We start from the raw sequence: 19,278 nt of genomic DNA, 5'->3' as shown, positions 1-19,278 counted from the left end.
TAGGCTAGTAGAGGAGTACTGTCACCAGCATCCACTGGTAGCTCGACTAGCATATTCCTTTGTGATCTGGCACTATTCTCCAGGCTTAATGGGCCCTTGCACAGACTTGTAGGGCCCAGAAGGTATCCACAGATTTACCTCCAGATAGAGGCTGGAACTGTACCACCTCCCATCTCACCTCAGTACCCAGTAGTGTGTGGCTGGTGTCTGAAGGCCTTGGGCTCCATAGCTGATCAGAGTCCTGATCTTACGAGGCCTCATGCTCATGCACTGGAGTGGACACACAATAATCTAGCCCAGATTGAAGTGCCTAGCAAGACAACAGCTGGAAAGGTTTTCCAGAAGGTTTTGCCCTCCTTGTCCTAGAGTCTTCAAAGCCATACCTGGGCCCTGAACACTTAAATGGCTAAGGTAGAGCTCCCAAGGGTGCCCAAGTCCATAAGCTTCTTTAGACACTACTCACACTGGTCATGGGTTCAACTCTGCTAAGACCTTCCACGTGAACGGCACAGACTTGGCAGATGACTAACATTCTCAGTGCATCGAGACCAGGCCTTGTGGCATGACTCCAAGAAAGATCACTAAGGAAGACCCTTACCAATTATATAAGTGTTACTCCAAGAATAGAGGAAATGTAGAAGGGACTAAACATGAAACCTAAGAGTCTAGCATTCACTGGCTCCCATGAGAACCCAGGTAAAAGGAACTGTCATATGGTCAGTAACATTTTCACATAAAATTTCTCAATGGTTTGGTGCCAGGATACATAACACAAGGATGACATAAATATGCCAGCTGTCGGGACACAATGGTCCGTCCGCACAAGGAAGACAAAAGTACACAGAATGAGAAATATTTAGCTATTTGCAAAGGGAAGATACAAATACCAACAAACACTCCTCCCTCAACTGCAGACCACCCTAGGGCCTCAGTAGCCATTTGCTCAGATAGCCTGCTGGGTGGACCAAGCAAGGTCAGAGTGTGTGTGCAACAGTCTGCAGGCAACCAAATACAGGGCTATGGCAATTATAATGATCACCTCCATCTGAGGGCTCCATTAGATTCCTGAGGGCTAATAACCAAACAGCAAACAGGATACTAACAAATAACCAAACAGCGTACGGGATACTAACAAAATGTCCAGCCCATCAGGGAAATACAGGAGAACCTTGGAAGCAAGAAAGAGTAGGACATACTGGGAGCAGGCAACCATCCAGAGAAGAAGGGAAGGCCAGATGCTGGAGGCTAGGAGCTAGTGATAGAGCATCAAAGAGCTGTAAGTAGAGACCAGCACTGGACCTCCTGAACTCATGGGAAACCGGATGTGCTCAGGGGACAGAGAGCCATGGCTGGACACTGGCATTACGTATCTTGGATCAGAGGCAATGTCCACACTCTGGAAGGTGAAGTGGGTAACAAAAGTCAAGACTTCTAGACCTGCAAGCCACACAGGAACAGACTCTACTTCCTCAACCCAAGGAGGGTGGGGCATAGTGAATGTGTCTAGGAATGTCACACAGCCACCTCTAAGGGACAAGCATGGCCACTGAATGGCCAGTATAGGGCCATTCCTTCCTACTTGCCACCCTGTCCTTGGTGAACGTGATTTCAGAATGGGAAAGGGCCCATTCTATCAGAGGTTGCAACCTCATCTACCATGCCTCAAGCCCTTTCTAAATTAAAGGGAAGAGACCCAACTAACTAGCCAAGCCACACAGAGCCTGTCAGCAATCTAAACACTACTGTAGCCTCTTGCTGCACTTGACTCTGGGAATAAGCAAATTTCTGTAGGAAACTAATTTCTCTGTCTAGAAAGACTATGTCCTGGTTAGTTTTTTTTTTTTTGGGGGGGGGAGGTTATTTTTTGATCGGTTGGTCCATTTGACATCATCTAGACTCACTTAAAAAGAAGGAGCCCCTGGGCAGGTGGTCCTGGGTTGTGTAAGAAAGCAGACTGAGCAAGCCAGTAAGCAGCTTTCTCCCATGGCTTCTGCTTCAGTTCCTGTCTTGAGTTCCTGCCCTGACTTCCCTCAGTGATGGAGTGTGTACTGAGAGCGTAAAATGAAGCACACCCTTTGCTCTCCAAGTTGCTTTTGGTCATGGTGCTTTATTACAGCAATATAAATTCTTTCTAAGGTAAAAGGTACAGAAAAATAGCTCCTCAGAAAAGCAGACTCTGATCCAGGAAGGTGTGCTAGTCATCTGATCCAGGGAAGTGGGAGGGCTCTACCAAGTTCTATGGTATAAATACTCTCACCCTTACTGCAGCCTAGGCCTAACTCCTAACATGATGTGCGCAGAGTTAGGAGGGGCCAGCATACCCCGCTGCTGTAAGCCAGGTGATGGTCTGCATTTCTAGTAACCCAGGACAGCTCGAGCAAAGGCCATGTGTGGACAACTTGGGAGGCAGGACAGAAGTCTACTGAACTAGGAACTAGGAGAGTTCCCAGAGGGTGACTTTCTTTTCTGCCCCTGAGCATAACACAGAGTGTTATTCAAAGGGTTGGGGGTCTCACCAGCCTGACCCTCAACCAACTTTTCTGTCTGGCTCAGAAGCACAGCCTCTGAATTAAGGACAAGGTCAACTTGCCTCATTTCTAGTCTGTCTCCAATAAGCAGAGGGAAGTACCTGAGGAAAGGATTATGTCTAAGATGGTGTCAGATCTTTATTTTTTTGAGACAGGGTTTCTCTGTGTAGCTCTGGCTGCCCTGGAACTCGCTCTGTAGATGAGGCTGGCTTCAAACTTAGAAATCCACCTGCCTCTCTCCCAAGTGCTGGGATTAAAGGTGTGCACCACCACCACCCAGTACTGTCAGATATTTCTTGACACAGGCCACCTCCCTGAAGTCCGCTATCTGGGACAGAGAAGGCAGGAAGCAGGGACTGGTAAAAGCAAACCCACAGCACCCTGCAGATGAGACAGCTTTCTAATTTAGGGGATACCAGGCCCATGAGGACTCCCCTTACTCTGCCCGTCATGTCCACTGGGGACACTTGGACACCAGGACTCACTTTTCAAAAGCAGAGAACAAGAGAGAGGCTCCAGAAGGTTCAGCAGTGAGTGGCTTTCAATGATTGAGGACCTGGCATATCCTGAACACTGTTCCAAGCCAGTCCCACAGCAACCCTGGTCATCTACCACCTGGCATTCAGAGTGAAAAAAACCTTCCAGCCAGCCTGGCTCCAGATAGCCAAGAACTCTCCTGCACATCACTCCACTGATATCAGACACAGGCAGAAAAGCAACCTTAACCCTAGTTCTCATGAAAACCACCAGCATTAAATGTGTACTTCCTTTCTAGGTACATTAACTCAAAAGACCCTGGTACCCTGGGAACCACCAGTCTGAGATCCTAGTCTCTGCTAAACTGCATGCATTCTTGAACCACAGGGGAAGAACCCTCCCAATACCACACGTCACCTCTTTAGGCAGCAGATAAACTTCAGTCAAAACTGGCTTGGAAAGAGCCATATGCTAGGCAGATAAGCCCTGGCTGAAGCTGTCTGTCTCAGAGCCAGCCTTGAGTCTGTCCTTAGAGCCAAAGGGCAGCTGTGGCCCTGGGGCAAGGGGATCTTCAGGGAATGGAGAGGAGGGGCTGCCCTGCTTCTGAGCTTAGGCTGTACCTTGTTGAGTTCCCTTAGTTTGCTCTTGGCGACAGCCGCATCCTCTTGCTCTGTGGCCAGCAGCTTTTCTTTCTCTTCTAGTTGGCGTTTCAGAATTGCTACAGGGTCACCCTTCTGAGTGGCCTAGAAATGTTGACAAAGCCATATGTATTACAGGGAAACAGAAGAATATATATAGTCCCCCTACTCTGGCAATAAACAAAAGCATAGCAGGTAGCATGTGCTTCTGACCCTAGACACCATAAGCAAATAGTCCTGTTAAGCCACCCAGTCTTTGGGAACTCCCAGACCCTGTACATACAGATGTTTGGGGTAGTTTTTATAGCCATGATATTCCTAGTCTTAAAGTGAGAAAATGCAGACCGGAGGCCACTGGCTGCAGTGTGGGAGCTAGGACAGGAAACCTGCACTCTAAGGTCATGGTCTGAGACAAGATGGGATAATAGTCACCCTGACCCTCTGACACTAATGCCCAGGGAACATCCCCAGTGCTTACTTGCTGAGGAGCTCTCAGCAGCACTGAGACCATATAGAGCATGGCATTCCCTAGTGACAGCCAGGAATGGAGTATCCCCCCAACACCTCCAGTCACTGAACTCATCAGCAAAATTACTATTAACCCAACTAGCTAAGGAAAAAAACCCACACATACTGCACTTCCTAGAACAGGTCACTGGCCAGGGTCACTAGGGAGTGGGACTCAGTCTTTGATCTTGCCCTGGTAGCATAAGGAGTAGCATGTCCAGATTTCTTTCCTTGTATGTTGGCCTACCCAGCTGGGCCAAATGCCATGTTCTAACCCCAGAAGCACAAGCAGCACAGAGGTCCTGCCTGGCTCTGGGCACACAAGCAGTGGTCAATCATTCAGCCCAAGCACAGGCAGCAATGGCAGAATGCTCCAGGAAGAAGTGGAAACTGTTCTAGAACATTCTCTGCAGTTTGACAAGATAGCTCCTGGGCAGAGGCAGAACTGGGCAAGATGACCTGGGGAAAGGGGTACACCATACCAGCCCTGTAGTGGCCTACCTTATGCCAGGTATCTTGAATGACTCCAGTCTTCTCAGAGAGGATCTCAATAAGCCGCTGGGCCTCGCCCTCACTGAATACCATGCTTCCAACTGTGGAGACCAGTGTCTTGTAGGGCAGGAAGAGAGGGCTGTCGCAATCTGGGGACCCTGAAGTGGGAAGGAGCAGGGGCTTACATTCCACCCCCAAACGAGTGGATATACAACAACGTCCATCAAAAGGTGGCTCTGGTCAGAGACAAGGAGAACTCTGTTCTAGAGTTTCAGGCTGGTACATTTAACTTCTTGATAAATGATGGGTCTGCATCCCCAGAGTCCCAGCCAAGGCTAGGAGTAACATCCCTCCTTACTTTATTTTGGTAGTAGGAATAAAATTCAGGGATCAGTGTGTGCTGGGCAAAGGCTAGCCTTTGTCCTTTCTCCCTTCTTCTTTTTAAATTATCAAGACCGAAGCTTTGTAGGAATTTGAGGTGGCTTTTTTGATAGGGCTGGTTCAAACCTTAGCACTACATAAACCCAGTGTGATGGCATATGCCAGTAATCTCAGCACTTCAGAAATGAAGGCAGGATGATCAAGGTCATACTCAGCTACACAGTGAATCTGAGGCTACCCTGAGTTGTATTAGACCATGTCTCAACATAAAGTAAATAAACAAGTAAACAAAAATGGTGCTGCATAAAATTATGCACAACACATTTTTCTTAGTTTTTTTTTCTCTCCATTTCTTCTTTTTCTATTTGGTCCATCTCCCCTTCCGTGGTTCAGTGACCTTCTCTTAACTTCCCCAGCATCTTTATGGGCACTGCCTGCCCATGAATAACCAGGGCACTCATCATTTGAATCAGTGATCCCCAGAACCACACATACATGGAAAAGCTTGGAGAGTACCAGGACTCTGCTCCCCACAGTCAAGGACAAGCACTCTTGTCTCCCCAGATAGAGCTTAAGTAGTGACTGGCTTTGAAAGAGAAATGGCTGGGCCAGGCCTCCCAGAGTGAGCTCTTCACTCCCTAGGTACAGACCATTTGCTCAAACCTGCCCCCCACTCCCCCACCCCAAAAAAAACCATCACCACCATCACCAACAAAGCATCCCCACTCCCAGTCTCACTGATACCCATGCAGCCTTGCAGGCAAGAAAAGAGTGAACTGAGATAGCTCACTTAAAATGCCTGGGAAATTCCTCTGCTGGTATCTAAATTTGCCTCACAATTGAAACAGCCAGCCAAATGCACTAAAAGAGACAGATAAGCCCCCAATGGCAAAACTCAGCTAAGCCTACCTTTTGAGGACAAGGAATGGGGAAGGTTTCTACAGCAACCTGGATTCTCTGACTTGTCACAATGTTTTTACTTTACAGTCATAATATTTTCATTACAGTGGAAACACTTAGTGTGCTATCATAATAAAGGGAAGGTGGGATGTGGGCGGCCTGGTTGCTATGAGCACCTTATTTTATAACTTCTTACCTTGGGAAAGTGCAGTAGATTTAAAAATAACCACACTAGTCTTAAAGGCCTAAGAGCTTGTAGCCAAGAAAATGGGAGAGTATGTGTGGGGACCCCATTTCTTAATTTCATTGATATATGTTTGCAACCCCTACTAATACATTTTTTGCTGTAAGTTTCCCCACACACCCCCAACCTTAAATAGATATTCATTGCCCAGTGTTTAAAAGACACAGGTGAGGCAAGGTGGCCTCTTAAGCCTGTGTGGAGCTCTAGGCTACAGAGACATTTCCTTTCCTGATTCAGACCGGTCCTGGCATCCCTGAGAACTTGTGCCTGCAACCCCTGAGACTCCTGCAACTTGTGATATGCTTCAAGCAAAAAGTTTACATGAGGTTTCAAAACCTCAGTGTAGACAAGAACATAAAATAGTACCTGATATACTGGTTGAGCATCAAGAAGATGCATTTTTGGATAAACTGGGTGAAGTCCGCTGTTAAAATTCATCCCAAGTGTTTCTTCTTGGCCTATTCTAAAGTGGCAAGTGGGAGTACTAAGTTACAGATGTGGTGCGCACTATACTCCTCAGACTGGCTGTTCTATGCCCTTCCGCCCCCACAGACTCCTAAGTGCTCCTTACCAAAAGTCTTAGAAGCCCCTATCCTGAAGAATTCCTCAAGGGATTAAATTTTCTAATCTCTCTTGAATTCTCCACCAGAGGACAGTCTTCTAGTTAGGCATGTTGGTGTGTGCCTGTAATTCCGGTACTTGGGAGGTAGAGTTTAAGGCCTGCCTGGGGTAGATAAGACCCTGTCTCAAAAAAGAATGGGGGAGGGGGCAAAAGCCCAAATAAAGACACTGCCCTTTAGGCCCTATCCTTTGAGACCCAACTCCTCACAGAGGAGGAAAACATCTGGCTATCACTGCTGAAAGATGCCTTGCTACTGAATATCATCTTGGGTACAAACACTAGCTATGGGATTCTTCAAGATGCTTCCAGCACTGTCTAGAAGTTCCCTCTTATGTTGAGTCTAAACAGTATAAATAAATAAATCTTAAAAAAATAAACAGTTGTAACAAATGATACAATCCAAAGCAACGTAAGTAAAATAGTGTATATCCTGCTTTCTACCCACACAACTTCTATTACCTTCTCCATACATATTCTCTTATAACTATTTCACAAAACATTTTTCATAGACTCTCTTAAGCAAATAAATAGATAAATAAGGAGTATTGTCTCTGAATCAGAGGCAATAAAACGAACAGAAAGGGAAAAAGAGGCCCTGGGTGACTCCCATCCAAACAGCACGCCCACAGGAGCCTAGCACATGCCCAGCATCCCACTCATCTCTCTAGCAAATGCTTGAAGATTCTCATAATTCTTGGTACTGTGAAATCTTAAGGCATTAAAATGAATCTACCAAAGACTCCATATTTAACCCATTAGCCATGAGCCTTAAAAAGAGCAAGGGGTTAGGGAGAAGAGGTCAGCTCCCTGTACGGCTGCCTGGCAGCCTGGGTCTGGCTCACACTGGTTGATGCGTCTGGTCTAGAGAGGAGTGAGGCAGATGGACAGCAAAGAGCAGCTACAAGATGGGATCAACCAGATGTGGGGACACAGCCACACAATCCTCCGTGGACTACTAGGCCACTCAGGAATTCGGCACACTACAAAGACTCTCTGGAAGGGCCTCTGGGGACCTGAGGAATAACAACTTACAAGGGAAATTAGTCCAGAAACTTTACAGCTGCAGACTAAGAGACTGGACCTGTAGTGCTGGCAGTACGTAGGTAGGAAGGTAGGTAGATAGAGACAGACAGGGGCTAAACAAATGTATCTCTGGGCCAGGGCCAGTCTATGGGTCACCTCTGGCCTTCAGTTACAGCACAACATCTTATGGTGTCAAATGGCCTAGGCTAAAAACGTCAATTTCCAACTCAGCTCCTTCCTTCCTTCCTTCCTTCCTTCCTTCCTTCCTTCCTTCCTTCCTTCCTTTTTTTTGGTTTTTCGAGACAGGGTTTCTCTGTGTAGTTTTGGCTGTCCTGGAACTCACTCTATAGACCAGGCTGGCCTCGAACTCAGAAATCCGCCTGCCTCTGCCTCCCAAGTGCTGGGATTAAAGGCGTGCACCACCACTGCTCAGCAACTCAGCTCCTTTCAATTGTGTCCTTGGACAACTGGCTTAACCACCTTCTGCCTTAGTTTCCTTGTCTGTAAAGTCAGTCATAACTGTTCCTTCCTCATGGCCTGGCTGCAAAGATTAACTTAATTTGTGCTTGGAATGAGGCACGGGGAAAAGCACTGAAGACTAACTCTTCAGGGCCAACTTGGAGGCCAAAACACTAAGACCCACTCTTTGGACAGCCAAACCCCTGTCCCCTCCCAGCTTAATAGTGGGAGAACTTGGACAAGGGTGAGGCTCTAAGAACGGCCTCTCTGAGGCCAAGACTGACGTAGAGACTCAGAAGGGCAGATTGTCATTATTCATGACACCTTACTCATAATAAGGCACAAGAGCTTGAGGGAAGACAATATACTTCCACCGACAAGAAGCCTGAATGTAGTTAACCAGTGTGCTTAATGCCCAGACTTCAAAACTATGATGCAATCAGTGTGCTACAGAAATATGTTACCACCTAGGAAAATGAAACTTGTAAAGAGGTACTTAGGACTCTCTTCTCTGTCAACTGTGGGCTCCTGCAGGAAAATTTGCTTTTTGGCTGCATAACCACCACCTCCCCAGTGAACAGCCTCAGCAATAAGACGATGATGTTAACATAAGGGGATCCTGAGACTTAGCAGCCACCCCTCCACTGTCCAGCTATGCTCTACTTCTTCTACCAGCAGGCAGCGCATCAGCCCACTCCAGGACTTGCCCTGTGAGTACTTACAGACAGCTAGAGGCTAAATGGAGGTGAGAGTATTACTGTAGGTTCCCAAACAGCCCTACCCAGGACAGACAGACCCAGCTTGTTTCCTTGTTTCTAAACAGTGTGTGCACTGTATCCCTGAGAAGTCTGCAGAATGCTAGGCTTGGAGAGGTGAGTAGAAAGGAAGACCAGAGCTATGCAACACAGCAGGCACAGGGTGGTCATGCAACAAAGCAACATGCTGGGACCTAGAGAATGCAGATACAATGGAAGCAGAGGCTGGAGCACAGGTGCTTTGTCAGCCACTACTAGGTAAAGAGGCAGTAAGAGGTCTGAAGGAGGGGGAGCAGCCCAGAAAGCACCAAAGTCTGCAGGACCCAGGTGGATTCCCAGGAGTAGAGGGAGGTAAGGCTGGAATAGGTACCAGATTTCACAGGCCCCAGAGATCTGGATTTTACTCCCAGACAAAGTGCAATGACTAAAAGGGAACATTGGGATGCCAAGAGAGACAAAGCTTGAAGAAGGCAACTCTGGAAAGAGTCGAAGCCAGAGCTCAAGTCTAAGAGTCTTCAGGCGACTAAGCGTGAGAAGCCCAAATGATAACCAGGGACACCTCACAGTGGGGCCTGACAGAAGCACGGGTGGGAACTAATGAGGATTCATGGCAAGGACATTCATTTTCTTAGGGACTGTCCAAAACCCACTCTGAAGGCCTTTCCCTCAAATACACAGACCTCTGGACCTCCACAGCTAATGACACGGATGCTGAGAGTTCCTAGCACAGCATACCTACAGGAAAGAAGTCATATCCCAACTTTAAGCAGATTCCATGGCCGGTCCACCTCAACTACCTCAGCCAAACTGAGCTATAAAAGCAGTCAGGCCCCAGGCCTCTAAGCCTCCTGGGATCCCAGTTCCGTGTGATCACCTACATTTACAACCAAAGATCCAGGGACCAACCAAAGGCGAGGTCTAACGTCACCACAGCCTCTCCCCAACCATACAATGGTGGCCAAGAATCTACAGGAAAGTACAAGGCCCTCTAAGAAATGACAATACACGCTGGCTTCTCCCACCCCGACTTACTGCTCTTCCATCCACAGCCAAGACAGGCCCTGTGCAGCATGTTAAGTAGAGAATTCACTCCCAGATCAGGCAGCCCTTCCCAGAAGCATACAAGCCAATGATGAACAGCTACACTTGAGCCCTAAATGGTCACGAACACATCTGGGGTTCCCAGTGTCCTGGCACCAAGCACAGAAGCTGTGGAGAAGAGTTTATTAAGGCTTTCCCCTTTGATGGAGGAAAGAAGAATCTACAGCCAAGCTGGAAAGATATGTGTGTTAAATGGTACCCTACAGACTAATTCACTCTTGTGCTCTTTACACTAATTTTTCTTTTCTCTAGACTTCAACAGAAACAATTTTATACCTGAAAAAAAAAATGTACACATCACAGTAGTTGTGAAGACAACTATGGGAGGGCCCTGAGCAAACTCCCTGCTTGGGCTTTCAGGCAGAGTGGCTGAAGACCTATGAGGGTAGTTTCATCCGCAGTCAAGGTTTTCCTTAGTGCCTACAGAGAAAGACCATGGCTTTATCATGGGCTTGGCCACAGAGGCCTGGATAATAATTGAAGACCAGTCACTGAACGGAGATTTCCAGAAGAATGTCAGCTAGCAGCTCACGGTGATACTTAACTTGCTTCCCTGGGGGAATCTCTTACATTCTTTATGGAGGTAGAAAGGAAGAGAGGGACAGAGCAGAAGTGGGGAGAGGGTGAGAAAATGGGGACTTGGGTTTTGTTTAGAGATTCAAACCCTGACACAAATGTCAAAGAACAAAGGTTACCAAGGCTTGTTCTGAGTGCACACCTGGTGGCTTCAGCCTGAAAAAAAGGGTTAAGAGTTAACTGTATGGAGGATGCGGGGTGGGTGTCCTAGGAGCACTGCTGTGGAGACTTGTACTGCCATCTGCTGGCCACATGACTTCTGCCAAGTCTAAGCTCTGGCTGTGAGCAGCATAAATGCAGGAAAGGAAACACTAAGCACCTGGACAGCCTGGCTACACAGGATGGTTGGCACACTGTATAAGGCACCTGAAGCATGGGCTAACAGGGGAAGGGTGGAAGAGGGAGGGAGCAACTGCAGCCTAGCCAATAGTTTTAAAGAAAGAGCTCTGTTCTGCTCTGCACACCCTGAGTAAGTTTTCCTGGAAGCTCTGATAACCCTTCTTTATCTGTCTCATGCCCCTGTCAAGTTACAGATCTTTTTACACTGCATTTCCTATTACACATGTCTATCCACTTTGCAGGTAGAATAGTGTCCCTGCAAAGCTGCACACAAGAGCTCAGATACCTCCACCAGCACCCACAAGACACCCCTAGCTTCTGGGCACAGAAGCATCTTTGACATTCATCTTACCTCAGCTTACAAGCACTTACCAGGTACCAGGTGCCAGGGCCTGGGTGGGCACTGGCATCTTGTGGGAGGCCTGAGAACTTCTAACTCCCCGAAAGGACTAACAAGGTTTCCGCCGCCAGAGATGCTCCAGGAACACAGACTGGAGCTCCATAATGGAGTTTCTGTTTCTTTTCCAGTTTAAAAAAAATACTAATACAAATAGAAAAGCTAGAAAAATGTAAAAGGGTAAATGAAAGATACAAAAAAGTACCCACAATCCTACCTCCCAGTGGTGTCCTTTCTCCCACGTAGACCATGAGAGACTCATAAAAAGCCTACATTTTGGAGGGTGGTGGGATTCTCCTGGCCATGACATCATGGTCACCTAGCCCCAGAATAATACCAGCCTACCAGCTGGGAAAGGAGAGAGAATTCTTCAAAAAGCCAACCACAGAGTATAATAAACATACCAGAGCCCCTGTCCCACTAAGTAAGGAGGTCACGGGCTCTCTAGCAGAGTCCTCATCAGACCCTGGTCTCAACTTCAACTCCTCTTCCTCTAAGCAGGAAACAGGCCTCACTCCAGTTAACAGCTGCCTCAGTCTAGAGCTCACTCTATCTGCAGGCCAGGGAACTACAGTGTATTTCCCATATCCAGACCCACACAGCATCTAACCAACGTCATTTCCAGTGCAGATCTCCTGACAGCACACCACCAAGAGGCCATTCCAAGTAATCAGAGCAGCCCTCAGCTCAGGGTGGGAAGCAGGTGAACATAACTAAGAAAGAAGATTAAATCCGAGGATAAAAATAGATTTTAAAGACCACCACCACAAACACATGCTTCCTGAGCATCCTAAAGGATCCTGGGCAGTTGCTAGACTACCCATGGGACAGCAGTGGTACTCCAAACACTTTAGTTCAGGGGAGTTTTCACTTCTCAAGGATTGTACCAATTCCCAGTCCCTAAACATTCAGAAAAGAATCCCTGCTTTTCACTTCACAGGCCAGTGTTTTCTCCTCCTTCCACACAAGAGCTTGTAACATTCAGCTCAACAGTAGAAGCACATGAGCAGGTTAGCTCTGACACAATCAAGCAGGCCTCTGTAAACCACCAACTGTTTTTGGAGATCAAGGGAACAGTCTTCTTAAATGAAAAATGTACCTACCTTTTGATTTGTAATTAAAGACCTAGGAATTTACTTTAGGAGACATACAGCAATATATGTACATCACTGCAGCATTAATTTTAGCACCCAAAAAAGCCTGCACACTACTTAAGTGTCATTTAAATAAATCATGATACATTCACACCATGGAATGTTACACAGCCAAATGTGGTAGCTCTGCAAGCACGATGTGGAAAGATGTCACCAATACACTGGAAAGCAAACAACAGTTTCTAACTGGGTATTACCACTGCTTGCATGTGAGAGCAGTGTTCCAGAGTTCCCCAGAAGTGAATGGTGACAGGGACAGAATAGCAAGAAAGACTTTAGATTTCTACCCTATTTATACTTCTCTACTATTTAAAGTGTTTGCTGGAAAAGATACTTTTATGTAATAATACATTTTTTTAAGAGTAGAAATCAGGTGTTCATTGTCAAACACTGCCACAGACAAACAGTAAAAATGTATGGCGTGGCCCCAATCAGTCTCTGAGAGAGCTCCAGCTGCCCTGCAGAAACGTGCCCTGGCCAGTCTCCACACCCCCCACATCTCCTCTGTGGTACCTGTCTTCAAAGCCCTTGCACCAGCCAGGGACAGAGTGAGCCTGTGATGCAACCCCAGTAGCATCCTGGACTGCTTCTGCACTGTGATGTCCTTAGTACCTTGCTGTATGAGAGACAGTGACAACTAGAACCAAGCAGAGGAGTAACTGTGTATGATACCAACACATGGTTACAAGCCAGGTCTTCTTCAGAGGGATACTTGCAAGGTGACTCAAAAGGCCACCTCCCTCCAAATGGCTGCTGCTCAGAGCAGGGGTGTCCAAGAGGACTTTCTGATGGTGTTTGATCTCTCCACTGTTCTAAAGGGCAGCCACTGGCAACATGTGACTACTGATAGGGCTTTAAGGGGCACTAAGTATGATCAAAGAAGTCTGGACTTACTTTGGTCTGATTTAAATAAATTTAAGTGGCCAGGGAGACCAGTGGCTCTTAGTGGAAAGCACATCTTTCAACCCTAATTTCTTCCTAGACAGTTGTTAAAAACTCATGGTGCCAAGGGCCCTCCTCATACCCTGCTCAAGTCTAGGTCTCCTGCATTTGTGGGAGGAGCTCCCTTCCCTAGCCTGCTCTATACCAATAATGGAACCCACCTCTCAAGCATTTCCTAGATCCTCACAGCATTGCCCCAGGCTATTCCATTTGCCCAGCCCTACACTCCCAGATGCCTAGAACCCGTCTACAGTTCTGCCACAATTCCATTGGGCACATGTGGTCCCCAGAGTACAGGCAGCTCTGGACAGACACACACTTATTTGTGGCCAAATGGCAGGGTGTCTAAAGGGAGGCCCGCTAGGACCAACCATGGTCCAGCCAAGAGAGCTGGAACACAAGGTCTAACTTTGTGAAAACATTTAGGCCCGCTTCTCATCCATGCGTGCTCACCTGGCAACACTCACAGCTGCAATGTCTGATATTAAGTCAGGTGAATTCTAGTACATTCCCTCCATGTACCAGACTAAGATGATTCCGTGAGCCTCTGGAAAGTACTATACTGTCAGATTTCATGCCCCAAACTAAAGTTACTAGAGTTCATGCTTCAGTGAAGAAAAGCATGTAGGAAGTTCAAGAGAATGCTACACAAAGTGAGTCCAAGTTTCCACTGGAGTTGTGATCCAGTAATCCAAAGTGCTTCACTGACACCTGGCTTTGTACTTGGATCTCCCCCACCTCCACCCCTAGGTCTTTATACAGGAGAGCCAAATTCAGAATTCTCCACTGTCTGCGGTGAGTGCCCTACTTTGTCCCAAGTTTCCCAGGGCTTTTCTCTGTCCAGCAGCTGTGAGAGTGTTGCCAGGTGAGCAGGCATGAATGAGAAGCAGGCCTGAGTGTTTGTTTGGATGGGTGGATGGATGGATGGATGGATGGATGGATATTCACATGTTGTACTTAGAATCACCAGTATAATGGAAGAAAAGGGCATGTGGAACCCACTGTGAGGCCTCCACCCTGTGCTGACCACCATCCACACAGGCAGTGAGACACTGCAGGTACTATATGTATGTAGTACCTGCTTTACTCTCCCCATCATACTGCTTAGCCATGGCTGGTGTTGGGTCACCCTCCCATGCCATCATCAACCAAGAGAATCGTGGCCACAAGAATAAGAAATATCTTTAGAGCCCATGAACTAGAAAGGATGGGAAATGTATTTTGCTGGAAGATAAGCAGATTGTGATACAATCCATTAGGCAAACCCAAATGGGTGGTCTAGCCAAGGGCAGCCAGGCCCCAAGGGACCAGATAAAGCACTATATATAAATGCACACACCAAGCTCTCCTCATAACCCACAACCATCAGGAGCTATATTGACTGGGTCATTTTCAGATAACCCTAACACTGAGCAGAGCCAAGTATACAGTGCAACTATAAAAACAGTAACTCACGACCACGTTCTTGCCTGCTTTGGTCTGACAATGCCACACAGGGTCTGGCCACTGCACTAAAAGACATAATGAAAAGACATGATTCTTTATCTCCATCATCTTCCATAAAAACTGCCCATGGAGTGAAATGGACAACCTCCACACATAAAGCATGCTCACCCTGTTCACATCACAGCAAGCAGGAGCAAGTCCCCTATATCCTGAATGTAACAGGAAGCTGAGGGGAGTCTTGACATCGTAGAGGTGAGGTGGGGACTCACTTACCTAAGGGTACTAAGCGGGAACAGTTACGAACAGCAAAAATAAGGACTCTCACAGACCTTCACACACCCTCAAGGATGCATGAGTTTTCTATGGCTCACCACGGATCCTCACCAATATACTCTCCTGGTTCTACAGGAAAAAGAGGTGGTAAACACCAGGCATGATGGTTCATGCTCATACAGACTGAGGCAGGGAGGCCATTATTTTGGGGCTAGCTTGTGCTACAGTGACAGATCCTGTCTGAGAAAGAAAAAAACGTAGAAGAGGTAGCTAACTACATAGACTTATCAATCGGGCAGTGGGATCTCAGGACTCACACGTGTTTATGAATGCTTTCCATCACCTGTCCTGAACTTACGCTACTTGAAGAGCATGGTCCTTTCTCCGTGGCTAGAGCTCTAACCTGACTCTCAGACCATACTACCTCATTGACAGTCCTAGGCGTCAATGAAGCATCTCAGCTCTGTGGCTCCTATTAGTGGGCACTGCTGTACAATTTCAACAGAGTTACTGATGGGAATCAATCCACTGCAGAAGCCTGATATAATGATCTACATCCAGAGTTTCCCAAACACAAGACAAGGAATCCCACCCCCACCTGCCCTGCACGACTCTTTCTGGATTGTTTCAGCATTTGGACGTTATCATTATTGCTTTATTCTTTTGGGGATAAGGAATACAGCATTTAATAAAATATATCAAGACCCAATTTTATGCCCCTACAGTAATTTCAAAAGGCCATTAAATAAGAATTTTAATGAGAAATTATCTACTGCAACATCTCATTAGGATTTCTGTCCCATGTGGCCTTGCAACAAGGAGAATGATATCGAAGGCCTTCCACACAGGTGTTTCCAACGTCAGGGGGCGCTGCCACAGCCACAGAGCCAATGCCTTCTTCGGGGTTGCTTCCAACTTTTGAAGAATAAAATATCAGCACACTGCATAAAAAAAAAAGTCAAAGAACAACTGGACTCTAGCTGTGGGACAGCCAGCACTTTGCCTCCACAGGTACCCATCCAGATCCAACCAACCTGGGATCAAAAACATTCAAAAAACAAAAATAAAGCAAATAAACAAAAAAAACCCCACCAAAAACAATCGTGTCTCTATGAAGCATATGCAGATCTTTTCTTTGAAACCATTCCTTAAACAGCACAACATAACAACTACTTACACAGCATCTGCCTTGTACTAGGTGACTTAAAGTATACGGAGCAGGCTACAAATGGAGCTCACTGGCACAAAACCTCCCTAACCACATAAGAGCCCTGGGTTTGATCCCCAGCACTATGGGGGGGGGGTAAGAAACGTTTTTTTTTTAAGGAAAATGAAGTATATGGGGCTCTGGGAGTTACTTATATGCAAACAGGATGTCATTTACAAGGCTTCAATATGTACAGATTCTGGAATTCACAGGGAAGGGGAGGAAGAGGGTCCCCTGAAATATGAAGAAAGCCTGGTTTTTAAAGTTGTTTTTGTTGTGTTATCTCATATTTAATGACTTTGTCTTCTTTCATTATCACATTGTTTCAAGAATTTGGTAGCCTACTTTTCTCAACTTAGAGTCAACATTGTGCCATCTCTATACATCTCGTCTCTGTGGAGTCTTAACATCCTTCACCACTGACATTGGAAGCTGTGTTGTGCCTGGGTAAGCAGATGCAGGGTCCCCAGACAGCCTGGGGACATCAAGTCCACTAAGCACCTGTGTGCTACAGTTCAGTTTCCTCGGGAGACCTGGGAGAATACCTCAAAATCCTGTTAGAGTGTGCCAAAGCGCTTTTCACCACTCACACAAATTCAACTACTTTCTGACCCCCTGATTGAATCTGTATAGTTATCACCCACTAAAAACACCAAAGCAAATCAGTGTTCGGTATTATCTATCTACTTTCTATCTATATAATATAGAATCTGCATTAAGTTCCATAGTGCTTGGTTAAATAACTAAGGAAGAAGGGATGGGGCAATATGGAGAAAACATTATTTCTTAAAAACACTAAAAGAACAAAGCTGATTTTAGGTAAAGTATGAACACAGAACAGACTGACAAGACTACCCTGCCTAGACTGTTCTTCCCACCTCACTGTGCAGCCCTCACTGGAGACACAGTGAGTGCTTCAGTGTCCCCACCTTGTCTGGGTCATTCACATGACTTGCCCTGAAGAATGAGATGTAGCTTGAATGTGACTGATTAAAATGACTTATGCCTCTGCTACTACTCTGAGGAGCCCTCTGCCCTGGAGAGACACAGACTCACACATGCCAACAGCCCTGAGCCAACCCAGTTAAGGCACAGCATGAGGCAGACCCTCTCAGCAGATAGGATCTAAATCAGCCAACCTTAGCCAATCATAAAGACAGGAAGCAAAGACAGAGAACTGCTGTTGTAAGACAACAGAATCTGGGATACTTATTATACAGCTTTACTATATAGTAGCAGCTGACCAACACAGATGGCACCATGTTATGTAACTACATCCTACAAACATCCTCCAAAACGAAGCATTCCCACCTGGAGAGAATGGAGGCTCATAAAACTCAGAAAGCCCAAGTCTCACAGGCCCTTCCTCAAGGCTACATAACCAGTACAATCACCGGAGTGTGCTTCTTGGTGGGGATACAGCTGCCTTTGACACATGCAAGTTCCTATGAGTAAACTCTCAGCCCTGCTCCTATATAAAACCCCAAATGCTCAACAGTTCAAGACAGACTTGGTGCAATCATTTCTCTAGTCTATCATCAGTATCTGGGGTGAAAAGACAAAAGTCAAACACCAGAACACTAAGGAAACCCATCCATCACAGAGAGTAGTGTTCCCTCAAGCTCATAGAGCAGACGGGCACTCACCAGGCTCTCCTTTTTTCTTTGAACCAGACTTCTTCTTTGCTGGTGCCTCTTGCTTTGGTGCCTCCTGGCTTTGGACCATGCTTGCATTTTTACCCTGGGCAGGAGCCATCTCTGACTTTTTACCCTGACTGGCAGCTACATCCACTTTTTTGGCCTGATTGGGGGATCCTTCTCCCTTTTTGCCTTGGTTTGGGGCTCCCTCTGCCTTTTTTCCCTGATTAGGGGACCCCTCTGACTTTTTCACCTGGTTTGAGACACCCTCTGTCTTTGTGCTCTGACTGGGAACTGTATCTGTCTTTTTGTTCTGGTTGGGAGCTCCCTCCCCCTTCTTGCCTTGGTTGGGATTTCCATCCCCCTTTTTGCTCTGATTCTGGGTCCCTTCCCCTTTCTTGCCCTGACTTTGAACCCCCTCTGCCTTTTTGCCCTGGTTTTGAGGCCCCTCCCCTTTCTTGCCCTGGTTTTGGGCCCCTTCCCCTTTCTTCATCTGATTCTGGGCCCCTTCCACCTTTTTACCCTGGTTCTGGGCCGCCTCCATCTTCTTGTCCTGGTTCTGGGCCCCCTCTCCTTTCTTGCCCTGGTTCTGGGCCCCCTCTCCCTTCTTGCCCTGGTTCTGGGCCCCCTCTCCCTTCTTGCCTTGGTTCTGGGCCCCCTCTCCTTTCTTGCCCTGGTTCTGGGCCCCCTCTCCCTTCTTGCCTTGGTTTGGGGTTCCCTCTGGCTTCTTGCCTTGATTCTGAGCTCCTTCTATTTTTTTGTCCTGTTTTTGAGTTGCCTTGCCTTGGTTCTGGGGTCCTTCCCCCTTCTTGGTTTGGTTCTGGCCTCCCTCACCCTTCTTGGCCTGGTTTTGGTTTGCTTCCCCTTTCTTGGCCTGATTTTGGGCCCCTTCTACCCCCTTCTTAGCTTGGTTCTGAGCCCCCTCCCCCTTCTTGGCCTGGTTCTGAGCCCCCTCTCCCTTCTTGGCCTGGTTCTGACCCCCTTCCCCCTTCTTGGCCTGGTTCTGAGCCCCCTCTCCTTTCTTGGCCTGGTTCTGCGGCCCCTCTCCCTTCTTGGCCTGGTTCTGGGCCCCTTCCCCCTTCTTGGCCTGGTTCTGGGCCCCCTCTCCCTTCTTAGGTTGGTTCTGGGCCCCCTCCCCCTTCTTGGCCTGGTTCTGGACCCCTTCCCCCTTCTTGGCCTG

At 47.2% G+C, this 19,278-nt stretch overlaps 1 protein-coding gene across 3 annotated transcripts in view; it reads right to left on the bottom strand.

The window, feature by feature from the left end:
* Rrbp1 (ribosome binding protein 1) overlaps positions 1 to 19,278 on the bottom strand; it is a 66,731-nt gene that overhangs the window by 20,269 nt on the left and 27,184 nt on the right. For 2 of the 3 annotated variants that reach the window (XM_028757241.1, XM_028757245.1), the window contains exons 2-4: positions 18,108 to 19,278; positions 4,652 to 4,800; positions 3,626 to 3,748 (exon numbers count right to left, since the gene is read on the bottom strand). The exon at positions 18,108 to 19,278 is cut by the window's right edge and continues 801 nt beyond it. In XM_028757241.1, coding sequence (XP_028613074.1) covers positions 3,626 to 3,748; positions 4,652 to 4,800; positions 18,108 to 19,278 — 1,443 coding nt within the window. Of the gene's footprint in view, positions 1 to 3,625; positions 3,749 to 4,651; positions 4,801 to 15,879; positions 16,196 to 18,107 lie in introns of those variants that run through there. The other variant, XM_028757247.1, reaches the window with a different exon arrangement.

The sequence above is a fragment of the Grammomys surdaster genome, unplaced genomic scaffold, assembly GCF_004785775.1.
Source record: "Grammomys surdaster isolate TR1022 unplaced genomic scaffold, NIH_TR_1.0 129, whole genome shotgun sequence".
Taxonomy (NCBI): domain Eukaryota; kingdom Metazoa; phylum Chordata; class Mammalia; order Rodentia; family Muridae; genus Grammomys; species Grammomys surdaster.
The sequence above is the reverse complement of the archived record's forward strand: the minus strand, read 5'-3'. Positions and strand labels throughout refer to the sequence as shown.